Source organism: Chroicocephalus ridibundus, chromosome 3 (genome assembly GCF_963924245.1).
Source record: "Chroicocephalus ridibundus chromosome 3, bChrRid1.1, whole genome shotgun sequence".
Taxonomy (NCBI): Eukaryota; Metazoa; Chordata; class Aves; order Charadriiformes; family Laridae; genus Chroicocephalus; species Chroicocephalus ridibundus.
Window position 1 is genome coordinate 30,531,996 of NC_086286.1, and position 23,520 is coordinate 30,555,515.

The window sequence follows — 23,520 nt, forward strand, 5'->3', positions numbered from 1 at the left end:
CCTAATGGGAAATTGTCACTCCTCATTACTTAGGAGAGCAGAATCCAGGCTGTCTGTCCAAATCGATCTGCAGCTGAAACTTCTGCTTCCTCTGTAAAGCAGCAGAAGCTGCTCCTTGGAGGTGCCACCTTCCTCGCCTTGAACGTGGGGACCCCGCGCAAGGAGAGAGGAGCGAGGATCAGGGACAGGACAACGGTGAGCAGCCTGGTTTCCTGGCAGTCCAGGGAGGTTTCTGCCAAGCTTAAAAGAAGGGGGGAAATGGTAAAAGACACCGGTCACCCAGAAGGTCTGCAGCTGAAATGACTGTGTGCTTAAAGTTCGGAATTCGGGTGTTGTAGGATCAGCTCAGGAAACTATTTTAATTACGTGCTTAAATCCCAGCAATTCCATGGAGATTCCTGAGTGGAGGATTCCTGAATAGGGATGGTTGTAACCTCAGGCTTAACAGTTTGAATCACAGCCTGCAGGACCAAGAGGAAGAGAGAGGCAAGAATGGAGCAGTTACCTTCAAACAAGTGATTGTGGTGACCCTCTTCTTCCTTCTAACTTAAGATACGGAATGAAAGGAACAAAAAATTAGGGTATGTGAAAGGAAAAAAGTTTTGAGACGAGTTTTTCACCTGCTTAGCTATGATGAACTTGAGAGTAATTTGAGACATTGAAAATTTAGAAGAGAACTAGAAAATATCAATGTATTGTGGAAAAGTTAAGGACTTTTTGGAATCCTACTCGTGACTGATCTCTCTTCCGATGCTTTGCCTTTTCCTTTTTTCTCCCTCGTGTCAGGAACAGTGGAAAAGATAAATCCATAGGTCCTTCCCCTCTAGCTGCTGAGAGCTTGGAGAAGGAGGGGAACTGGGGCTGCCTCCTCCGACAGTGGGAGGAAGGGGAGTGCTTGAATCTAGGCTTCTGAAGGACCGGAGTAGTCATGGGAAGGGGGGGTCTCAAAGACGTTGCTTATTAATCAATGCGAAGTGGGTCAGGAGTTGCGGTATCTATATTATAATCTATATTATGCATGATTTTCCTGTGCCAGCTTCTTTGATCACGCTGAAAATGGTTGCTCCTTGCCTTTCGTTGTCAGTGTCTCATTGTCCATGACAAAGGTGACGAAAATACAGCGTAACCTTATGACTGGCAATTTTTTGTCTGCTGTGATCTTCCTTCCAGCTGTCTTCCACTGAATGGTGTTTTTATGGCTGTTTGTTATTTCGGAGATAAACTGAATACTCAGGGGGAATTCAGGCTTTATTTTCAAAGCCAAACCTATGTGTTCAGAGCGCTGCAAAGGCCAGGGCCTTTGCTCACAAGGGAACTTCTTGGTCTGAATGGTTACATTCAGCCATCCACTTACTCTCTATTAAGCTGTCTACAAACAGTTGGAATACAACAGAGCCCAGTCCTTCTGCTTACACACAGATGATTTTCTTGGCTTCTCAGGCTCAAACCATGATGAGCCAGCTCCCATCCTGAATAATTTTTCCAGCAGTGTTTGGCCAAAAGGGCACTGCGCTCAATTTCCAGAAGGCGTGAGCAGTTAAATGTAGATAAAAGCACAGATTTGAACCCGAAATTAGGAATTAGGAAGTCCCGAGATCTGCAACAGCTAATGTAAAGGGCTTGTTTTTTATGTGGGGGACCCATTAGGGACCATTTGCTCCCCTGCCTTTACATTTGGAAGCATAAGCTCCCTCTTGCATGTCATTAAGGATATTAAATTTTAAAGACGATCTGATTAAGCATAAGGATTTTAAAGCACTTTTTTAAAGAGTCATCTGCCAAACATTAAACTTGCATAAAAGTAAATGTGCTACTAACTCACAGGTAGCACATTTTCTTAGCAAAAGCTCAGTTCTCTACATGCCTCTTCTATGTAAGAAAGGTTATATACAGTAATTGAAGATTAAAATGTGTGATGTGTTTCTGCTTATTAAGGAAACTATATTGCAGCCCCAAAATAATTTAAGAAATTAAATCATAATAAACCTAAATATTATCAACAGAGATTTGAGAAATCCCCCAGTTATGATAAGAGCATTTGTAGACTAATGTACTTTTGCTAAGTTTTATGAAGCTGTACATGTACAAAATTTGGGGGCATTCTTGAGATTTATGTAAAATAAGTTAGTATGTATATTTAAAAAAAGTCAGACATTAAATACAGACTCAATTTGACATGGTGATTTTTTTCCCTTTCTTTTTCCAGCATAAATATGGCTGAACTTTCAGAGCCAGAAGGTACTGTAAATTGGAAGGAAAGATGTTTAACTCTGGAATCACAGTTAATGAAGTTCCGTCTCCAGGCAAGCAAGATCAGAGAATTGTTAGCAGAAAAGGTAGGTCTCGTGGTATGAATTTTAATGCTGTATAAATGATTTTATTTGATGATGGGAGCTGATCGCATGTAATGGTTTGAGATTACAAGTACTGGGATATTTTCAGGAGAAAAGAAAAAGTGTTTTAAAACAAAATACATGGAAAACAGGTATATTTTTATGCTGTGAAAGAATTTCACAAATGAGATTTGCCAGCAAGAAATGTTCATTTTCAAATAAGAACACAGTAGCAGCTCTCCTGCTGAGAAAAATACGTATCCAGTAATCACGTTTACAACATTTAAGTTAATATTTAATACATTTTTCTAAGTATTTAAGATCTGATTTAAGACACAGAAATCACTGGGGAGATAATCCAGAAGTATTATTCTCCCCAGTATTCCTTACCAAATCATATAATTTACCAGACTTGTTTTTCCTATAATAAGACATCTCCAACTATGGCTCATCATATGTGAAATATAAAAAAAACACCATTGTATTTACCTGTCAACTTTTTCACCATTTTCATGAACAAGGCAATTAAAAGAATGCAAGGAACAGAACATTCTAGAGAATCTTTGGGACTCTCTTACCATTAATATTGACTTCAATGAATTTCAACTTATTTTGTGAAAACTACTCTATTCTCCCTAGAGCTAAATTTTCCATCCATTTCCCCCCCGCAAAGAAAAATAAATTTCAGAACTTTTTATAGTATGTTAGAGTGATGATACTTTTATTTTATACATTTATGTTAATGCTTCTCTTTTATGACTTTATCCAGTCTCCCTTTGAAGCCATAAATACATCTAGCATCCACATTTAGCCCTCTTTCAGTCATTCCCATTTTACTATAATTTGTTGGGGCCAAGAACTAAATAGTATTCAAGCAGGAAAAACATGTATTTTTCTGGATGATGTGCACAGTTATGTGCTCCATTCCTGTTCTAATAACGCTTGGCATTTTGGTTTCTTTGACAGCTAAATTAACCATCAGATGTGTTTTCATGGAGATATCTATCTTAATTCCGGGATCTTACTCAAAATCCTTTAGATTTCTGTTACATGTCATTTGTTAACTTTCTTGACCAGTCACTAGATTTTGTAAGGACCTTCTTCTAAGTCGTTCTAGTCAGAAAACTTCCATTATCCTGAGTAACAAAATACCATCAAAACACTTAGTGGCTTCACTGCCCAATGCCCATTACGAAATGTCTATGATTATAGACATTGATATGATTATCTATTCAGAGGGCTGGAGCACCTATGCTATGAGGACAGGCTGAGAGTTGGGGTTGTTCAGCCTGGAGAATAGAAGGCTCCAAGGAGACCTTATAGCAGCCTTCCAGTACCTAAAGGGGGCCTACAGGAGAGTTGGGGAGGGACTCTTTATCTGGGAGTGTAATGATAGGACAAGTGGTAATGGTTTTAAACTGAAAGAGGGGAAATTTATATGAGATATTAGGAAGAAATTCTTTACTGTGAGGGTGGTGAGGCACTGGAACAGGTTGCCCAGAGAAGCTGTGGCTGCCCCATCCCTGGAGGTGTTCAAGGCCAGGCTGGATGGGGCTTTGAGCAGCCTGGTCTAGTGGGAGGTGTCCCTGCCCACGGCAGGGGGTTGGAACTAGATGGTCTTTAAGGTCCCTTCCAACCTGAGCCATGCTATGATTCTGTGATTATGCTGAATAACCTTCACCTTGAACAAATCTGCAGATCCACACTGATAGCCACTGGTCACTGTGGCCAGTAGCCAATCACTTACTATTTTTATTGTTGAGACAGATTTTTAATTCATGGAGGGACATTCCCTCTTACCCTGTGGCTGCTTGCTTCCTTTAAACCCATTCCAAAATGCAAATAATATATAAACCAGATCTCCCCTTTATGCAGCCTTTGTGATCCCCTCAAAGAACTTCAGTAGCTTTGTGAGCCAACGCTCCTCTTTATAAGGGCCACTTTGACTCTCCCCTCATCTGTCATACTTACCCACGTGCCCCCTACTTCTGCTCATATATTTTCCACTGATTTGCTTACTAGAGACATCAGATTTATAGATCAAAAGTTGCTTCAACTATATCATCTAGTTCTTGACTGAGTATCATTTGCCAATTTGTTACTATTCATTTTATCAACTTGTGCCCTTAACTCTTCTATGGAGGTACAAGACCTCAAATAGAGATGGAAAAAAAATGGAATAAAGAAATTTGGTATTTTCTGGATTAGACTTTTTTCATTAAGTAGGTCTTTTTTATTAAAGTGAACATGAAAATTTACAGCAATGTAAAATCATTGTATAATAATACTGAGTTCCACTGGAATTGTATTTTTACAGTTAGTACTCTGTAAATATCTCTGCTTTGTCATGATTGAAAATATTGCTGTTATAAAGCAGTGTAGTTGAAAACTCTTATTTTTTTACCCAATCCTGCAATTTTTATGTATGACAAACTCTCATTGAAAAGTATTGCAGAATATCGTGTTTTGATATTTGTATTTTGATATGGTTGATATGGTTGATATTTGTACAGCAACCAGCTGTTACAAATGCCATCCTTTGACATTTCATTTAAAAATTAAAAAAAAAAAAAAAGGAAAACTACTTGTATCCTTCATTCCAGTTAGCAAGGCCCACAGATGAGTTAAGAAACCATTATCATTGGTCTTGGAAGAGAATATCGATCAAAGAGTACAATACTGTCTGCTGTAGCTGTCAGCAGATTATTGGATGCTTACACAGTCGGGGCTGTTAGATGTCATATTTCTCTTCTCTCTCTTTACCCCATTTGGATCACTGCCGTTCGGGATGGAACTCAAGTGGTTAAATACTGGACATGACTTTTCCAGGGACTTTCCAGCTGCCATTACTACCATGTTTTATGCAGCTGCTGCTGATTATCATTTTGACAACCAAAAAGTTAAGATTCGTGAACAGCACTTCACAAAACTATCTGAGTTAAAAAAAAAATAAATTTTAGAAGTTGGAATGCCTTCTATTTGGCTTTTCACTTTGATCCTTTATAGTTTGCATTTACAGGCTCTTAACTGCTAGAAATGTCCTCTTAAATTAATAGCATTGTGTGCACGATCATATAATTTCAGAAGTCAGCATATAAAAAAAATCAGAATGAGAAGGATAAAATCACAAATCTTCAGCACTGTGCCTGAAAAAAAGCATTCAAAGGAAAAATACTCTCCATCTGTGGGAAACATGACTCTAAAATAGATTTAAAAAATCTTAAGAACTTGTAATTTTACTGCCCTCTTGTTTTAGTTTGCCTGAGCTTTCTCAGAAATTTTTGAAAAAGCAAAAGTATTACGAGAGGTAAAAATGGGAGAAATATTTTCTATCGAAGACCACAAGTCCAAAAAGTATTCAGTTGGGATAATTTGATATATTACTCTCCAGAGCAGAGCTTTAGCAGACTTCATGAAACATGGTCCTTCTCCTCACTTTGTCACTTTGACTTTTTAATATGAATCTTTCATTCATAAACTGGAATTCAGTTGGGACATGCATCAAAGACTAGTCAGAGCTCAACAAAATAGATCATATTCATCTGCAAATTTACCACTCTTGCACAATTCAAAACCTAAAATTTTCAAACTGGGCACTGAAGTCTTAGCTGTATTTATTTGTATGTTGGTTTCCTTTGTAACAATCCAGTGGTTATTTTTCACATATTTTTATTTATAAACTTACAAATTACACAAACGATTCTCAGTATTTGTAAAAGGAAAGATACACTCGCGCTAGTTTGAGATTAAACTGCATGGAATTGTTACTCAAAAATATATTTGGGAAAGAGCAAAGTGAATAACGAAGACCTGATCAGCCAGTACTTGATGGGCATCCTGATACTAATGACAAGAGGAGAATACAGCTGATGTCAGTCTTAACAGGTACTTTTTAGATTTGAAACAAATTTGCAAAGCGCACAAATATGTCTCACTCTTACTTTGATTAGCACAAGTCTTTATTTGTGGTTTTGTTTACGATCATCTCTATGCTATGAAATGTTATACTAAAACATTGAACAATAGCACCAGACAGCGTTCTACTTCAAAACAGCAACAGAAATCACAATACTATGGCATGACAGACGTAAAACCCTCATGGGTATTAGACTATGTAATTTTTGTAGAAAACAGAGAGTGATATTGCGACAAAACAGGTGGTCTCTACAGGAAGGTGAGAGAAATTAATTGGTGGTAATTCTCCAGTTTTCCTTCTCTGCATGCATTTGAGAGGTATCTCTTCAAGACGGTGAATCAGGAAAAGGAGTTTCCATCCTATTACACTCTGTGTATGATTTACCAGAAACTGCCATTGGGTTTTCCCCCCTTAAATTTGTTCTGTTACTTAGTCTAAAAACAGATTTTGATAAGGGTTTCCTTGAATCTGTCCTTTTTCAATATTTGTCTCTGTGACCTATGTGCTTCTGTAAATACATTTGGGCAGTGGATTAATTGCTTTCCTTATACGCTGGGAATCAAATACCTTTGCAAAGTTGTTTTATTTAACAGTGCCCCTGCAAGTAAGTGAATGATCAACATGGGAAGCCTTCACTATATTCTTCTAATAGATGTGTTCTAGTTTAGAAAAGCAAACTATTTACTGGGTTTTGGAAGTCCAGAAAATGCTCATCCTTGAACCTCAGTGGTTGAGGAGTTTGAGAAATTTGCATTATAAGTGCATTTCAGCAGTATGGCTACCAGAACTTTAATTTTGTAGTGAACCTGGGGAGAAGGAGAGGAGCAAAGGAATATACAATGTTTTCAGTAAAATAATCTGTTCACTGTTGTTTATTTGTTTGGGTTTTGTATTTGTTTTCATTTTGCCAAGTAAAGAGTCTATATTTATAAATCTAACATGCAAAGAAAGAGACCTTGTTGGAGTTTTAAGCAGAAGCTGCTGCTGTAAGTGGGAGAGGTCTTTACAGGAATTTAAGGAATGATGTAGAAAGTGTCCCTAGTACGCCAAATTTAGGATGGCTGTGGAACTGAGTTTTTAGTAGAAGCATTTATTTTAATGCAGCTTGAGTCTTATGCATACGAAGAGTTTACTAAAAAAACCTTCATTGAATAAAAGATTACAGTATTCTGCTGCAAGTTTAGGTCCCAGGTAGCATTTCATGTCATAGGAAAAGTTGGTGACCCTCATTCTTTCCATAGTAAGTACATTTTTCACCTAAAATATGTGTGCAACAACAGGTATAAGGTTAACGTTTCTCCTATCACTAAAAAATCATTTTAGTAGGAGTAGTACATAGCTGCATTAAATTTCCTCTTGGGCTGCCTCCACTGAATTTCTTTTTCATCAGACCCCATAAGGACTGAATACGGCACTGTCCCACATGCCGCACTATGGGCTGTCCAGTAATATTCAGCATTCACATGTGTGTCTCCAGGTTTGTTTCCTTCAGTGCTGAGGGTCATTATTTGATACTTTGAATGATTTTCAACAAATATAACTGATTAAGAGAGAGGATTATTTTCATATATGTATTGATTTGTTTGCTTTTAACCTTCCATTTGGATATTCTCTGTATACGTGCTCAGCTGGCAACCGAGTGTGTACATGACAAATGCAATAATATTTATACTTTCTGTACAGATTATGCAAATTGAATGATAACTGATTTTTAGGCCAAATACTATTTCCAGTATATTCCAAAGCATAACACATTCCTGATTTTGTCTTACAAACCAACAGCTAAATCCATGTTGCACTGTATTTTTATTCATTTTGCAGGCGTATTTATAGTGTGTTGTTTGACATTCCAAATGAAGCAGATTCAGTGTGTTTTGTTATCTGTGGCATGACAATTTCAAGATTAATGTTTTCAGAGGAAAAGTCCGTAACGCATTTGACTTGTGCAGTGATTGCCAATATGAAAACTGTAAAAAAGCACAATGAGTATTTCCATTTGCATTCAAAGGTTTATGAAGGGTAAAGTAAAAAGGAGCAAAGTACTGTAGTACCAAACTTATTAAAATAAAGGTTATTTTTCAGTATTTCAGTTGCTTTTAATAAACTTCTTGTTATGGAAAATAATTCAGATACAATTAGGAGCATACAAATAGGAGAAAGTGAGGAGGGTTAAAGAGAATAAAAGCTAAAAGTTTATATGGTTAGAGTCTTACGTTTGTTTATGCCTTTATAATACCTGTACTCTTTCCCCTATAACTCTATTTTTATCCCTTGTCTAAAAGTTTGTGCCATGCCTTTTTATAACACTGGGTGGTTGGTTGGGTTTTTTTACTGTTTTCGTACGTCTTAAACCTACATTCTTTCTAGGGAGGGTGAAGATGGAAAAAAAAAGAAAAAAGAGAGAACTCAGGAAGCAATAAATTAGCTGTTCTTGTAGAGGCCAGGCTGGGTAATGACATGAAAGGGCACAGCCCTTGCTGTGAGACCAGAGGATGAATACCTTCGCGCTGGTGGCAGGGGGAGACGAGGGCATCCGTACTATTCCAGCCCACCTGAGATGGGGAAGTGGCTGGAAGTTGTGGATGCTGTGATAGTGGGCAGCTAGTATTTGTTTAGCATTTCACTTGGAGGAGCTACAAGATGTTTTTTCTCCATTTCTCATGGAGGGAACTCTTTTTGCACTTAGAAATCATGCATTTAATTTTCAGTCCCTCAGTATTTTCAGGCTTTAAATATCTGTTGTCATCTCTTCAAACTATATTATGCTGCCTTACATATATTTCTGGAATCTCTTGCTCCTTTACCATCTGTGTTTCCTAGGTGTCCTATACACTTTAATTTCATTAATAAATTCAGTTTCAGACAAGTTTTCAATTTTTTAACTTTGTCAGTCAGTGATACCTTTGATTTTTAAGCCATCACCTCTCAGGCAGTGGCATGGAAGAAGGGCCTCCAATTTCAGATGTTCATGTTGTGGCTCTGATTAGAACTCACAATTCGTCGAGACAGAAGTAGCAGAATTTCCACAATCGCAGTACAATGATCAAAACAAAACAAAGCAGGCAGCTACCTTTTAATACAGATGAGCAACCAGCTGTCGATACATTTCTCTTTTCACTTTACACGTTATGTGAGACTTCTTTTCCCTTGCCTTCTAAAGCGCTTTGGTACGTTCATCCATCTTGCTAAACAGTATCTTCACTTCTTTCAAGATTTTGATTATTAGAATAATGTCTGTTTGTGCTAGAGCAGCGGTCTGCATAATTTGTATTTCATTGTGTCTCTGCAACTTAACAAGATGGGAGTTGGGAAAGGAGACATCCAGAGTGAACATTCCTAGTATTTTGCCAGGCTTAGGAAAGTCCTGTGACTGACGTTGGGAAAAGCACAATTATTCAGCCAACATAACATGCTGCTGATTTGACCTTTACTGCACTGCCTCCCCAAATCCCACTGCTGAATTTAACTTTTTTAAGTCTGTATATTTACTGGCAGATGTCCTAGACTACTAATTCTGGAAGAGTTCCCTCCCCGGGCTTTTCTGTTCCATATTTTTAATTTATATAGTTTCCAGAAGAAATCATTAATTTTACTATAACGAACTCAGCTGAAATGTGAAAGATTGTTTTTTCATATGTACTTTTCACACATTTTATGAGCACTAGGAAAATGTTTTGAGCTAAATAATTATTCTTAAAATCATGTTTAAAATTGAGAAGAACTTGAAAGAAGTAGACTGTAACTCAGTGGTAAAACCAGTCTCATGTCATGGAGACTGATAAAAATTTTGAGCCTGATCGTTTTGGAAACTGAGCAGATGGAGACTGATAATTTTTGTACGTTTCAAGGAAGGGCTTTTGTGCTAAACATAGTTCAGGCAAATGATCTGAAGAGCTAAAAAGGATAGTTAAGAGAGACTTGCAATTAAGAAGTGCCTTTTGCCTAACTAGGAGAGCAGTGCCACAAGTTGCTGTAGTCAGAAATGGACAGGATTGTCAATTCTGCACCTCAAGACTGTAGAACTACTAGCCATCTTCAGAAGAAGCAGGAGGAGTGTATATATGTGTGTGTATGTGTGTGTGTATATGTACATACGTATACATATAAAGTTGGCATCAAAGACCCAACTTGCTTTTACACTCCCTATTTCTGACCACGACTGAGGCAGAGAAAAGAGATAATCCCTGTGGTGAACAGTCTGAACAGAGACAGAGATAAAATGAAGAGGAAGAGTTGGTTAGATGGCAAATTTGCAGAGGAATATTTGACACGGCTTTGTTCATGAGAAGAACGGTAGCCTTTTACCTTCTAATTGGTATTAAAAATGGAGAAGATGGGAGAAGGAAAAAATGGGAGCGTGCTGAAAAGTGGCAGCTTGCGAGCTGTCAGGATGTGAGCACCGAGCTGAGTTTTGCACTAGTCATAACCTAGGTGAAGAAAATTCACCGTGCTTGATCTGTGAATACCTGAGGGAACATTTGAGCCCTCTTAAGACTTAGCCTTTAGCATTAGCCCTTTTGGGGAGCTCTATGGCAAAACCAAAATTGGGTTCAGAAAGAAGTTCTTAATTTTGATGACTAAATCCACACCATTGAGAAATATTTTTATAGATTTCATCTTCTTCTGGGGAAAAGCTTTTATGCCAAAGTATTCAATTTCATTTTTTACTGAAGGCATGTTTAATTTTATAAATATAGGTAGGTCTGAAGTATCACTTCTTAGATTTATGAGACGAGATGGATTTCTATTAATTAGTTAACATGCAAAGCTTATAAAGATGAGTCTTTTTAATTATTGTGTTGTCTTTGGGATAAAAATATCATCCAGTAAAAAGCAAAGTATATCTTACCCAAGGCATGTGCTAATTCTAATTCCTTCTTTACAAATTATCTTCTTGTTTATTTTTCCTGAATATTAATGTCTTGATTGTACATCTCTATTCTTTAGGTGTTTTTCTCTGTGTGGCTTAATTGGTCAGGTCATATTTTAAAGTTTGTTGTAGTTTATAAAGATTTAGCACTGTCCTTCTGGAAGATATGTAATACGTAGAAGAGAAATCAGTGTCAAGATGGAAGAAATACTGTTTGAAAATATGGATGGAACATACCCAGTCAGCTTTTTAGTAAATGAGTTACAGAAGTAGGAGGAATATTACTGTGTTTTCCTAAGCTAAACCACCAGAAGAGAGACCTTTTTGTAAAAAGAGCAAGTCATGCTTCTAAAACAGTTTTACCATTGCTTTTAACTAACAAAGGTATGCGAGGCTCTATACGTGTATAGATTGGGCATAGCATATTTTAAAGGAAGAAAACTGGTAGTCATCAAACTGTCTCTTTTCTTAAGGAAATACAGAGAGTTGTTGAAATATTTGGGTTTAAACACAGGAATATAGAACCAAAAGGGGAAATGTTGGTCACATGCAGTGCTCTGGAATAGCTGGCAGGCATATTCTTCAAACCATTTATAAACTTATCAAGGACCACATAAAAAGACAGATCTTTTGCCTTTATAGCTTCTATTAGAAGGCAGTTCCAAAATCTTTTTCAGTCAATGTGGAAAATGAGGGTCTTCTAATTTCCAGCCTATATTTATTCATCACCTGTTTCTGTCTGCTTGCCCCTTTGAAAGACAGTTTTAGGTGTGTTTATGCCTCATTTGCTTCTCCTATTTGTTTGTAGAAGTAACCATATACCCATGTTTCTTTGGTTTTGGCACATCCTATGTGGTGTGAGGACTGATAGTTCACTGAATCTAAAAAAGGGCAGATCTATTACTTTTCATTTTAAGTGGAACATTATTTTTCAACCACAGATGGTTTAAGCCTTTTTTCAGATGAGGAAGAATTGAAAAATTGAAATGCAAGGAAAAAAGCAGACTCTAAACATACCATTCTCAAGTCACTGGAAGCTCTGCTCTTAATCAATAGACAGACTGTATTTCTCTTTCAGAAACATTAAGTTTTAACTCATTTTTCATTTTTGAAAACTCTGACCTATTCTCAGCACGCTTTGAAAGGCTTACAGAGAAGTGATTTTTTTTTCTTTCATGAATTGTTGTATTTTTTCCTGTATTTATTTCAAAAAGATTTCCAAAAAGTCTACATGATACAACTGTGTTGTTTACACTATTAAAAAACGAGGAGACAGTGCACTATGCACTGATTAGAATATAATTTTTAAATGTGAATGGGGCAAGTTATTGTGTTGAAAATTGACTTGGATAAAAAATTAGGGTTTTGTTCCTACAAATGACATACATTTGCAGATCTCAAAAGGAAAGAATTCCAGCATTTTTTATTTTTAAAATAAAAGATTTCCTTTAAAATTATTAAATAACTATTTCAAATATCAGGAAAATTATCAATTTAATGCTGTAATTTCTCCCTAGCACACATTACAGGAACAATGATCTGTATATACATGTATATACACAAAAGTATATATACACATATATGCATACAAAAGGAGTAATTTTGAAATTTATGAGTGATGACTTTGGAGTGTGAAATCACATTGGTTATTTCATGCAATACATGTTTTAGCAAAATGAAGATTTCTTTACTTGAACAAAAATACATGTTGAACATTTCTGAATACAGTCAAGAAACTTCCAGGTGACTTTTGAAATAGAATCGCTATATGATTTGCTTTTTTACTGTAAAAAATCCCCAGTGACTGTGTTGTGCTTCAATGTCCAGACCTCCAAAGCAGTACACTTCTTTGTTTTTATTGCTGCCATGTTTCTTCAAAGCATTCAGTATTTGTTCACGTGGCGTTTCTCTGTTCATTGTTTGAACAAAAATAGCTCAATATGATGAGTGTCAGATGTAGAGTGGTTATTTCCTTACTAAGTTTAAAAACAAATCTGTTTCTAACAATAGGTACTGTTTTCCATAATTCAGATAATTGATGCAGCGTGCACTAACACTTTTTCTGAAAATTGTAACAGGATTTTTACACTTAAAGAGAGAAGGAGAAAGTGCAGATTAAAGTAGCGATCTGCTCTTCTGTATCTGTATCTGCTCTTCTGTGTTGATATTGTTCTTTAGATAGTATGTATTTTTTGTTCATGGTCCTAAAACGTTTATTCTTTATATTTAAGACTGTAAAACCAAAACCAGTATAGATTATGACGGGACACCTCTGAATCCTTAATGAATTTTGGAAAGAGCTGGAAGCAATCATAGATGTGCGTGACAAGACTATTCCTTACATGAGGTTTGTTGAACTGTGACAGTATTTCAAGTTATCTCATTCAGGACATGGTAGAAAATTAAGCTTAAATATACTCCGCATGCCAGATGTTCTCAATGACATGCTGGCCCTCCATGTCTCTCCTGGGAAGCCAACTTTACGTCTGTTGATACTTTACAGACTGTTCATTCAAGAAGCGTCTAGCCTAACAGCTGATATATAGCATTTAATTTCAGTCATACTGGTGATTTGCACAGATGGACGTAGAAAGAAGCTGATGGGACAGAGGTCTAATTTAACAGACTTTTCTGTTTTTCAAATTGCTTTCTGTGTAAAGTCAGAGTTTGTCATCAATATTGAAGTTGCAGCCATAGAATCATAGAATCACAGAATCGCCTAGGTTGGAAGGGACCTTTCAGATCATCTAGTCCAGCCATCAACCTAACTCTGACAAAAACCATCACTAAACCATATCTCTAAGCACTGTGTCTCCCCATCTTTTAAATACCTCCAGGGATGGTGACTCAACCACTTCCCTGGGCAGCCTGTTCCAATGCTTAATCGCCCGTTCCGTGTAAAAATTTTTCCTAATATCCAGTCTAAACCTCCCCTGGCACAACTTGAGGCCATTTCCTCTTGTCCTATCGCCTGTTACTTGGGAGAAGAGACCGACCCCCACATCTCTACAACCTCCTTTCAGGTAGTTGTAGAGAGCGATTAGTTGCAAGAGTTCTTTCTTCTGCATCTGTAAAGCACGCTGACCTTTTCCTCCAAATGTGGATATGACTACTGTTACCTGCCACTTCCATCATGAGGTTTAGCATGGTCTGAAATTGTCTTCATAGCCACTAGCTAAAGAGAATTTACCACTGCCTTTTATTCTTGACGAGTTCAAAGCATGACTTGATTTAAACAATTAGCTATTAGTCCAATCAGATATTTTCACCTTCTCTCTCTCCTCTCTCTCTCTCTCAGTAATGCTGTGATCATTGTCATGAAATGTCTTACTAACTTAAAAAGAAGATTTAAGATTAAGTTTTCTTTGTGAAAAGAAATCCTTCCCTTGGCACTAGTTGCAATCTTTTGCCCAGTAAGTTTGATAACCTTCAGAGTATACAAAAGCAATCATTTTTTTCTCTTTAACTTCACAGGCCTATAGGGTAGCAAAGCAGTCAAGAGTATAGACGTAAATCTCATTTTTCAGGCAAAACCATTGTGTGGATTGGTTAGAGATTATTTATGCAAATGGAAAAAAAATATTGACGTTTCATTATTGTTAAAATAGACACTGCAAAACAAACCTATATAAACTCTAAATAAAGGGAAAATCAGGACTTAGTAATTGTTGTGTGGCATCAAATTATTGAAAAGCTGGCCAATTTAACTGTAACAGAAGTGCCCATGTTTGGTAAGTACGGTATTCCATTCTTGCTGAATAATATAGATTGTGGTTTTTTTAACAGGAGCCTCCTAAAATAAATTGCAGACCCTTTAGAAATTTTTCAAATAAAATCTCACATTTAGTTGTTGCCAGGAAGCTGATTGACGTATCCGTATTGTGAGATCACGCAAAGCTTCTTAGCATACCTTCTTGAAATAGTTGACTGTTAACAGTCAAACAGAAGCAAAAATAAACCTTGTTCTTCCATTTTTAATCTCCGAATGCTATTTTTCTTGGTAATTATTTTCTCAGCTCCTTTGGCTCCTAGCTTTACATTCATCTTAGCAACAGCTTTATTCAAATCACATTCTTTGTCCCAGTAGGCTACATGAACGTATTATCATGTTCCTGGTCCTGTGCAACAGTCTATATTCCTAGCAAGAGGTGCACTGTGCAATTTCAGTGCAGAAACACGGAAGGAACTTAGGTGCTTAGTGCACTACATTATCCAGAACTCATATTGTTGTGTAGAAGAGCAGCACTACAGCTTAATGCTCGTACAGTTGTTCAGTGATTATTAGGTACTGCTAGAGAGACTAGTTGTTTTTAGGTTTAATCTGAGTCGGAGCTAGTTGAACTGTAGTGGCATCTGAATGGACCCGGAAAGCAACATTTTCGGGTTTTATTTCCATTTACTAAATCTGCCAGGTTTCTAATATGAGCTTACGGCTGAATTGAACTTTACTTACAGGACATAAATAAATTGCCAATTACTGCCATGGCGATCACATGCATTTGCAAATTGTTTGACTGTGAAAATTGATGAACAACTTGCTATTCATCAACAATGAATTTCACATTGTGGGTTAGATGAATGGACAGTGGGGTGGATAGAAAACTGGTTGAAAGATAGAGCTCAGAGGGTTGTGATTAGGGGCACAGAGTCTAGTTGGAGGTCGGTGACGAGTGGTGTTCCCCAGGGGTCAGTACTGGGTCCAGTCCTGTTCAACATATTCATCAATGACCTGGATGAGGGGATAGAGTGCACCCTCAGCAAGTTTGCCGATGACACCAAGCTGGGTGGGGTGGCTGACACACCGGAAGGCTGTGCCGCCATACAGAGAGACCTGGACAGGTTGGAGATCTGGGCAGAGAGAAACCCTATGAAGTTCAACAAGGGCAAGTGTAGGGTGCTGCACCTGGGGAGGAACAACCCCATGCACCAGTACAGGTTGGGTGCTAACCTGCTGGAGAGCAGCTCTGTGGAAAGAGACCTGGGAGTCCTGGTGGACAACAGGATGACCATGAGTCAGCAATGTGCCCTTGTGGCCAAGAAGGCCAATGGCATCCTGGGGTGCATCAAGAAGAGCGTGGCCAGCAGGTCAAGGGAGGTCATCCTCCCCCTCTACTCTGCCTTGGTGAGACCGCACCTGGAGTACTGTGTCCAGTTCTGGGCTCCCCGGTTCAAGAGGGACAGGGAACTGCTGGAGAGGGTGCAGCGGAGGGCTACAAAGATGATTAGGGGACTGGAACACCTCTCTTATGAGGAAAGGCTGAGGGATTTGGGTCTCTTCAGTCTGGAAAAAAGACGTCTGAGGGGGGACCTTATCAACGCTTATAAATACTTAAAGGGTGGGTGTCAGGACGATGGGGCCAGGCTCTTTTCAGTGGTGCCCGGGGACAGGACAAGAGGCAATGGGCACAAACTTGAGCATAGGAAATTCCACCTAAACATGAGGAGGAACTTCTTTACCCTGAGGGTGGCAGAGCACTGGAACAGGCTGCCCAGAGAGGTGGTGGAGTCTCCAACTCTGGAGACATTCAAAACCCACCTGGACGTGTTCCTGTGTAACCTGCTCTAGGTGACCCTGCTCTGGCAGGGGGGTTGGACTAGATGATCTCCAGAGGTCCCTTCCAACCCTATGATTCTATGATTCTATGATTCTATGATTCTATGATTATAAATATCTGAAGGAGTTTTCTGTCATAATATTACAGAGTATGAGCAATGTTCACTACTGATATAATAGCTGCACAGTGCTTTTACTAGTGGAATGTTAGCTGACCATATATTCAGAAATAACCTTGATTTCTGAATCCTCAACTCACTAAAAAAGAAATGTCTTAAAAACTCTATTACAGTGAGTCTTGTAAACCAAACTTCAGTTTGAACATAGAACCAAAAAGACAGATGGAAAGTAACCTTAGAGTTCAAAACATGAAGTCATACAAATATGAAATTAAATAGATGTGACCAGAGAAGAACACAGAAGGCTCATCTCCCTGTCCATCTGTCTGGACTGTTAGTACATGAATGACTGGGACGATCATTTCCTAAGAAGTGTTCTTGTAAAACAACTCACTGGGGACCCGACCATAACTATGTGTACTGTGAAATGTCTGTTGCTTTTGTATCAGTGGTGTGTTGGGGTATTATGACATAGACTTCGGGTTTTTGTATTGTATGAGAAAGCACTAGAAGGTCAGTCACAGCTTTTTTTATATAAGTGAAAACTAATTTTCTTCATTTTTAGTTTTTCACTGATAGGAGATGATGACTCTGTGTCCTTGTCTGGAAGAGGTGCTAAAAGTACACAAAACTGTTTCATGTGATTGACAACATAATAGGGAAAAGAAAAAAAGAGACAGGGAGTGAAAAAGAAATTGAAAGATGCCAGAAATCAAGTACAAACAGGACAGAAGGAAACTGATTATTTTAAAACCAAGCAGTAAACTGGAGAAGAACTAAATGGTTTTCATTTGCATTATTTGTATCATATGCTTTTCTGTGAACAATTTTGAAGCTGAATACTGAGTATCCCAATGTTAATTACTTGATGTACCATCCTCTTCAGATGAACCGATGACTTAGCTAGGATTTTCCTGACAACCAGTAACTCACAGAATCATAGACTGGTTTAGGTTGGAAGCGACCTTAAAATTATCTAGTTCCAACCCCCTGCCATGGGCAGGGACACCTCCCACTAGACCAGGTTGCTCAAAGCCCCATCCAGCCTGGCCTTGGACACTTCCAGGGATGGTGCATCCACAGCTTCCCTGGGCAACCTGTTCCAGTGTCTCACCACTCTCATAGTAAAAAATTTCTCCCTGATATCTAATCTAAATCCTTAAGTCATGGAATACCCTATGTACTTTCCAGTGTTATTTCAAATCACAGTTTATTTTTTAAAGAAGTCATAATTGTATTGTTCACCAAAATTAGACTAGAGAGCTCTTAACAAAATTGTAACAAAATGTAACCAAAGTATTTCTTTCTGGCCTCTCCTGTACCATATTGTTGGAAAAGCCTTCGAAATTAATCATGTAAAATGCATGGCTTTTCCAAGGCCAGGGGCAAAAGTTGAGCCTATGATTTACTAGGCTTCGTTATAAAGTAACGGACCAGGGTCTCTCACCGCTCAAAAGTGACCTGCTTTCCTCCATGTTGTGCTGGTCTCTGTCTTCATCCATTTCTACTGTGGCTTTTGGAGCACCTGAGTCCACCGTGCCTCTTCTGCCACATACCTCCTTCTTTTACACAGAGGGTGGAGGAGGAGTCTGGGACAGGCCTCGTAGCACGATTCCTCCCAAAAGCTAAATTTGTCAACTTCAGAAGAATTAGCAGCCAAATTGTATAATGTGTTAAGTACATGTTACCCTTGCCAGTTTTCAAAGGACTTGAAAATGCTTAGCATTTTCTATGATGATGAACCTCATGAGAAAAGTTTCATGGCTATTGTCAAAGGAATTTCTACTCTTGGTAGCAGGGAAAAAAAGCCGTATGTCATATAGCAGCCACAAAATTATAATATGAAGAAAAGTTGTATTAAATTTTTTTTCTGTAGAAGAATCTTAGCAATGTTGTAACACAGTCACAATGAGGAATTATCTTCCCAGTCTGACACACTGTTTATCCTTCTATTTATTTTTATTCTCCTGCCCACAACCTGTCTTTTCCTTTTGCAAAAACAGACCACGAAGATATGTTTCACTGTGATATTTCTGGCGACAAGCAGAAGGCATGGCCATTTTACTATATGTTTTTATGTATCTACAGATGCAGCAGCTTGAGAAACAAGTTATAGATGCTGATCGTCAAGCAGAGAGAGCTTTTCAGCAGGTATATATATAAATTGAAATATATCTCCACTAGCTATATGCATCTTACTGTTACTGTAATGAAGGGAAATTTAGAAAACTGCTGTTTTTCTTAAATATTGCTCAAGGGAGAAGACAGTTTATTTTTACATCTATTGATTTCTCTTATCAGGGATGTTCTAACACCTTTCTCTGCTCACTACCCAGTTCAGTTGAATAAAGTCAAAGTAATAGCATGAATCAAACATAATGAGCTTCTTCATTTATACGTCATGAGTCTTTGATATATGATGCACATAGAAACAAAACAGAGGAAACAGGGACCTATTTTAGAAAATCTGTAAGAAAATAAAATGAACCTATCCAATACAGTCTCTAAATAGGATTATCTATGTTGTTTGTTCTTCTTGTAGAAGTTAATGTCATCTAAAGAATGAGATCATGGCTAAATATTTAACCACAGTTGCTTTTTGATTCCAAATGTCAGATAGAGCTACTGCAGACATTTTATGAACATATCTCTGGTGTCCCCTAAAAATCCTTCATATCTTAGTGTGAGACAGATAGAAACTGAAATTGTAAGAATAAAAATGTTCATGTACTAATTTGGAGTTAGAAAATGTTCCTGACTACAAGCCAAGTACGTTTTAGACATTTTTTAGAGTGCTTCTGATAATTTTTTGGGGGTTTTGACACTGTGCAATTGTTTATTTATTAAAATGTTTTTTATTAAGCCTAACAGCTCCCTATACATAAATTGCATTATTCTTATGTTGGTGCTTCTAACAGCTTGTGTGTTACAAACCTAGATGACTCTCACTGATACTAATAAAATTGGTTTAAGGTCTCTCAGTGTTTTGCCAGTCCTGTTGGTATTAGATGCATTAGGAGACATAATGAACTGTGGAATTACTTCTCAAATAGGCTTCAGAACTTTGCAATGTTATCTTGGCTCTTAAGTGTGGGGGCAATTTTAAGAGTCCATTTTGTGATAAAATTACTACCTTTAACTTGGAGTATTATGTTTCTTAAAGTCTTATGTTTGAACTTCCAAATAGGTGCAGGTCATGGAAGAAAAATTAAAAGCAGCTAATGTTCAAACAAGCGAATCAGAAACCAGGCTGTATAAGAGATGTCAAGATCTGGAGATCCTGATACAAGATAAAAATGACATAATACAAAAATTGGAGCAACAACTTGAAGAACAGGTTAGAAATAATGATGTTAGAAAAGATGAGCATCAATTCCGTTCTTAATTACACAAAAGGAAAATAAAAATTGAGATCAACAGAGAACGGAAAAGTTCAGCATTTTTTCTGTTGTTTGATTAAAGAGGTTCCATCGGAAGTATATCATTTGAATGAAGTTTATTCACTTGTAAATTATTCTCTGGCCTCCTTTGAAAGAGCATCGAACTTTTAAGAGGGGAAAGATGTTCTTCCTCTTCACTGTCTCCTCTGAAGAGCTTTCATTTTTCCTAGAGGAAAGAGGAGCAGTAGCCTCTGTGAAGTGCCTATTCACCATTTTTTAAAAAATCACCATGTATTGCCCAGGAGACTGAGTTACTTCAAGTAATCTTAGGATTTGTGTCTGAAGATACTACTCAGGCAGACTATAATACTCAGTGAAAAATATGCTTATGTCATTTTTTTTCCAGAAGCAACTAAGACTGCAAGAAGCAAAAATCATAGAAGAAAAAGCAGCTAAAATAAAAGAATGGGTGACAGTCAAGCTCCATGAGGTATAACTCTCACTACAATACCTATACAGAAAATATAACGGTGTGATTGGATATCCTTTAGGCTTTTTGGCTGTTAAAGGACTTTGTGCCATAGTAAAAAAAACCTTCCTAGTTTCAGTGATCTATATAGTTATTTGCTTGAAAGAGGAAAAATGAAAACAACAGCACAGAGGGCAGAGTATCCATGTCACTTAAATTTCAATGTCTGATTTGGTCAGCTAGTGTATCTGTGTCCTCTTTATGGAGAAAGGGCCCAGAACTGCTCTCTGGAAGGTCTATGTATCTCCACTAATTGAGAGAGATTAGCTGGCAAACTGAGCTTGCTCAAGCAGATGCCTAAAGTGTAAGTAATTCCCAGAAAGCCGACCAAGTCTGCTGGGGCCTGGCAGAAAAAAAGGACTTAATCCTTTTTTATTTTCCAATGCCCACAGTACTCTTAGTCATGAATAATTTCAGTGGCACTGGCTCTATTCTGAAAAGAGACCAGTTGTGTCCCTTGTTTCTCTTCGGGGTGAGATAACCATGTCTTTGCCCTGCCTAAGGCTGCCAGCTTTGGTGTGCAGCTGTGCTTTCTCCTCCTTGTGTGTATAGAATTTAAAGTTGCCCATGAAAGTTAAAATCCTGTTCTGTTGTGGTTAACTGGAAATGATACTCACTCCAGTTGAAAAACAATTAAGTGATTACTTTTGAAGTAGGAAACTAGAAGTATCATTTATTATTAGTCTGCGAGGGGAGTTTTTGAAATCATTTCATAAAAATGCACTTAAGTTTAGCTAAGATTATCTTGAAAAAGTTTGGACAAAATCAAATATGACTCAAACTGTTTCCTTAGTTTGAAACCTGGAGAATCTCAAGCTAGTTTCATAGGGGTGGCTGGGTGTCACCCAGTGGGAAGCGGAATTGCTGGCTCCCCTCTCTGTGATATGGCATACTCGGATTCAGACCTTCTTTTTGCCTAATCCAGAGCAGGAGTTTGAACCAGCATCTTTTACCTCCTGGTAGTGGGCTACGGCAATGGGTTGTTGGGTTTTTTCTTGCTGTAGAAGGTCTTCTGCTCTGTATTCTTTGCCATGGGATGGTAGGAGGCGTTAGCACCATCATTCCCTCTAATTCCTCTGCCTGTTCTTGGGTTTGCCAAGTGGCACAAAAGTTTGTAACTCTAGCCCTCTGCTTTTATTAAAAATGCCAATGCAGATTTCTTTTTTCTTAATCATTAAAGCTTTTTAAAGCAGTCTTGGGTTTGCTTGGTTGGGGGAACGATTTTAACAGAAGTTGAGCCAACAGTCATTGCAGGGAATTTCATTGTTGAGAATAAAGGAATGCCTAGACCAGCATTAAGAGAAGTTGCAGAGAGGAGCTTGCCATTTGAACCAGCTTTATCCTTAGATACACAGAAATTAAGAGAAAATCTAAATGATGTAATGACTTTAAAAATTGTTTCACCATTGGATGAGATGACATTTATATCCTTTTAGTTAGAGGTGGAAAATCAGAACCTTCGCTTGATCAACCAAAAGCAAACCAAAGAGATGAAAACAGTACAATCTAAACTACAAGGTAAATGTACAGATGTTTTAAAACCTTCTCTATTGCATACTTCTTTCTGTTCCCTATTAATTTGTGCATCCACGTAATTGAAATATTCTGTGAAACCACAAAGATTTCAGTTAGTATGAACTGACTTCAGAGTGACTGTACATGAAGGTGTTAGGCAAGCAATAATTTAATTTTTATGAAGAAGACACGCAGACAAACCACAACTGTTTTTTGTTGGGTGAACTGTTTTTTGTTGGGTGAACAGGTATCTCTGTTATTTAAGAGGTTCTGTAAGTAGTAAGATTTGACTGGATTTATGTCAGATCTTTGCTTTTGCTTCTTTGTAGCATAGCTGGCCCTAGCACTGTTAAGGAATAGATGAATGTCAGTCCGCATCTGCTTTTTCTAGCAAATGCTAGCAAATCAAAATTCTGATCAGATTTTTTTAATTACTACATTTGACTACAGTGATCCAAAACCTTAATTCAGCCACAGTATCACCAGGTTCCTCTCTAAGTGGGTACAGTTAATTTAAAAATCGTAAAATGCAAATATGGGAAAGAGGACTATCCCGAACAAAGGGCATTATTTTGCATTAATCAAAGTTGAATTTTATTTGCCACTGTATTGCCTGTTCACCAGCTTTCTTAAGTCTCTCTGAAGGTTCCCACAGTCCTCTCCATACTTGGTTGACCTGACACTATCATCTGAAAATCTTGTTAGTTTGCTACCTAGCCCTCATTTCTTAATAATGTATCATCTCATGTATGTATGTACATACACAGACATTTATAATATGTGTATGTATATTTATATGCATGTGTACACAGGTAATATGTATAATAGATGAAAATATAAGTCTTTACAAAACACATACACAATATGAAGCTTTTAAATTAAGATGCACCTCTCTGTTAATGAGGAAACAGGACTGTTTTGTTTCCTTGCTATTTTTCGATCAGTAGCCATTCTACACACTTCAGCACTTAACAGCTTTAGTCATCCTCTTCTGAGAGATCTATTCAAAGGCTTTTTGAGACACTAAGATTTGTCAGCTGGTTTTCAACAAACATTTACTGCTATGCTCAAAAATATTAAGAAATTTATTACTGTTTGCAGTGTCCATGTTGGTAACAGGCTGTAAATTATGATCATGGGATACTGTTCTAAACAGTTTACAGGTATGAATAAGGGCCTTTTGTTCCTGGATCTGCCAGGACAATCTGTCCCTAAGGCCAGATTTCATATTCTCATTTTATGTTTTCACCTTCTCTTGAAATCCTCCATATATACCTTCTAAGCCTGGTAACTTACTCCTTTAT

General features: G+C 37.6%; 1 protein-coding gene across 5 annotated transcripts in view; it reads left to right on the forward strand.

Moving 5' to 3' along the window:
• PLEKHH2 (pleckstrin homology, MyTH4 and FERM domain containing H2) overlaps positions 1-23,520 on the forward strand; it is a 59,160-nt gene that overhangs the window by 2,448 nt on the left and 33,192 nt on the right. For 3 of the 5 annotated variants that reach the window (XM_063328585.1, XM_063328590.1, XM_063328586.1), the window contains exons 2-6: positions 2,207-2,336; positions 18,881-18,943; positions 19,980-20,129; positions 20,579-20,662; positions 22,138-22,219. In XM_063328585.1, the coding sequence (XP_063184655.1) occupies positions 2,207-2,336; positions 18,881-18,943; positions 19,980-20,129; positions 20,579-20,662; positions 22,138-22,219 (509 nt within the window). Of the gene's footprint in view, positions 1-151; positions 196-478; positions 582-2,206; positions 2,337-18,880; positions 18,944-19,979; positions 20,130-20,578; positions 20,663-22,137; positions 22,220-23,520 lie in introns of those variants that run through there. The other 2 variants (XM_063328587.1, XM_063328588.1) reach the window with 2 other exon arrangements.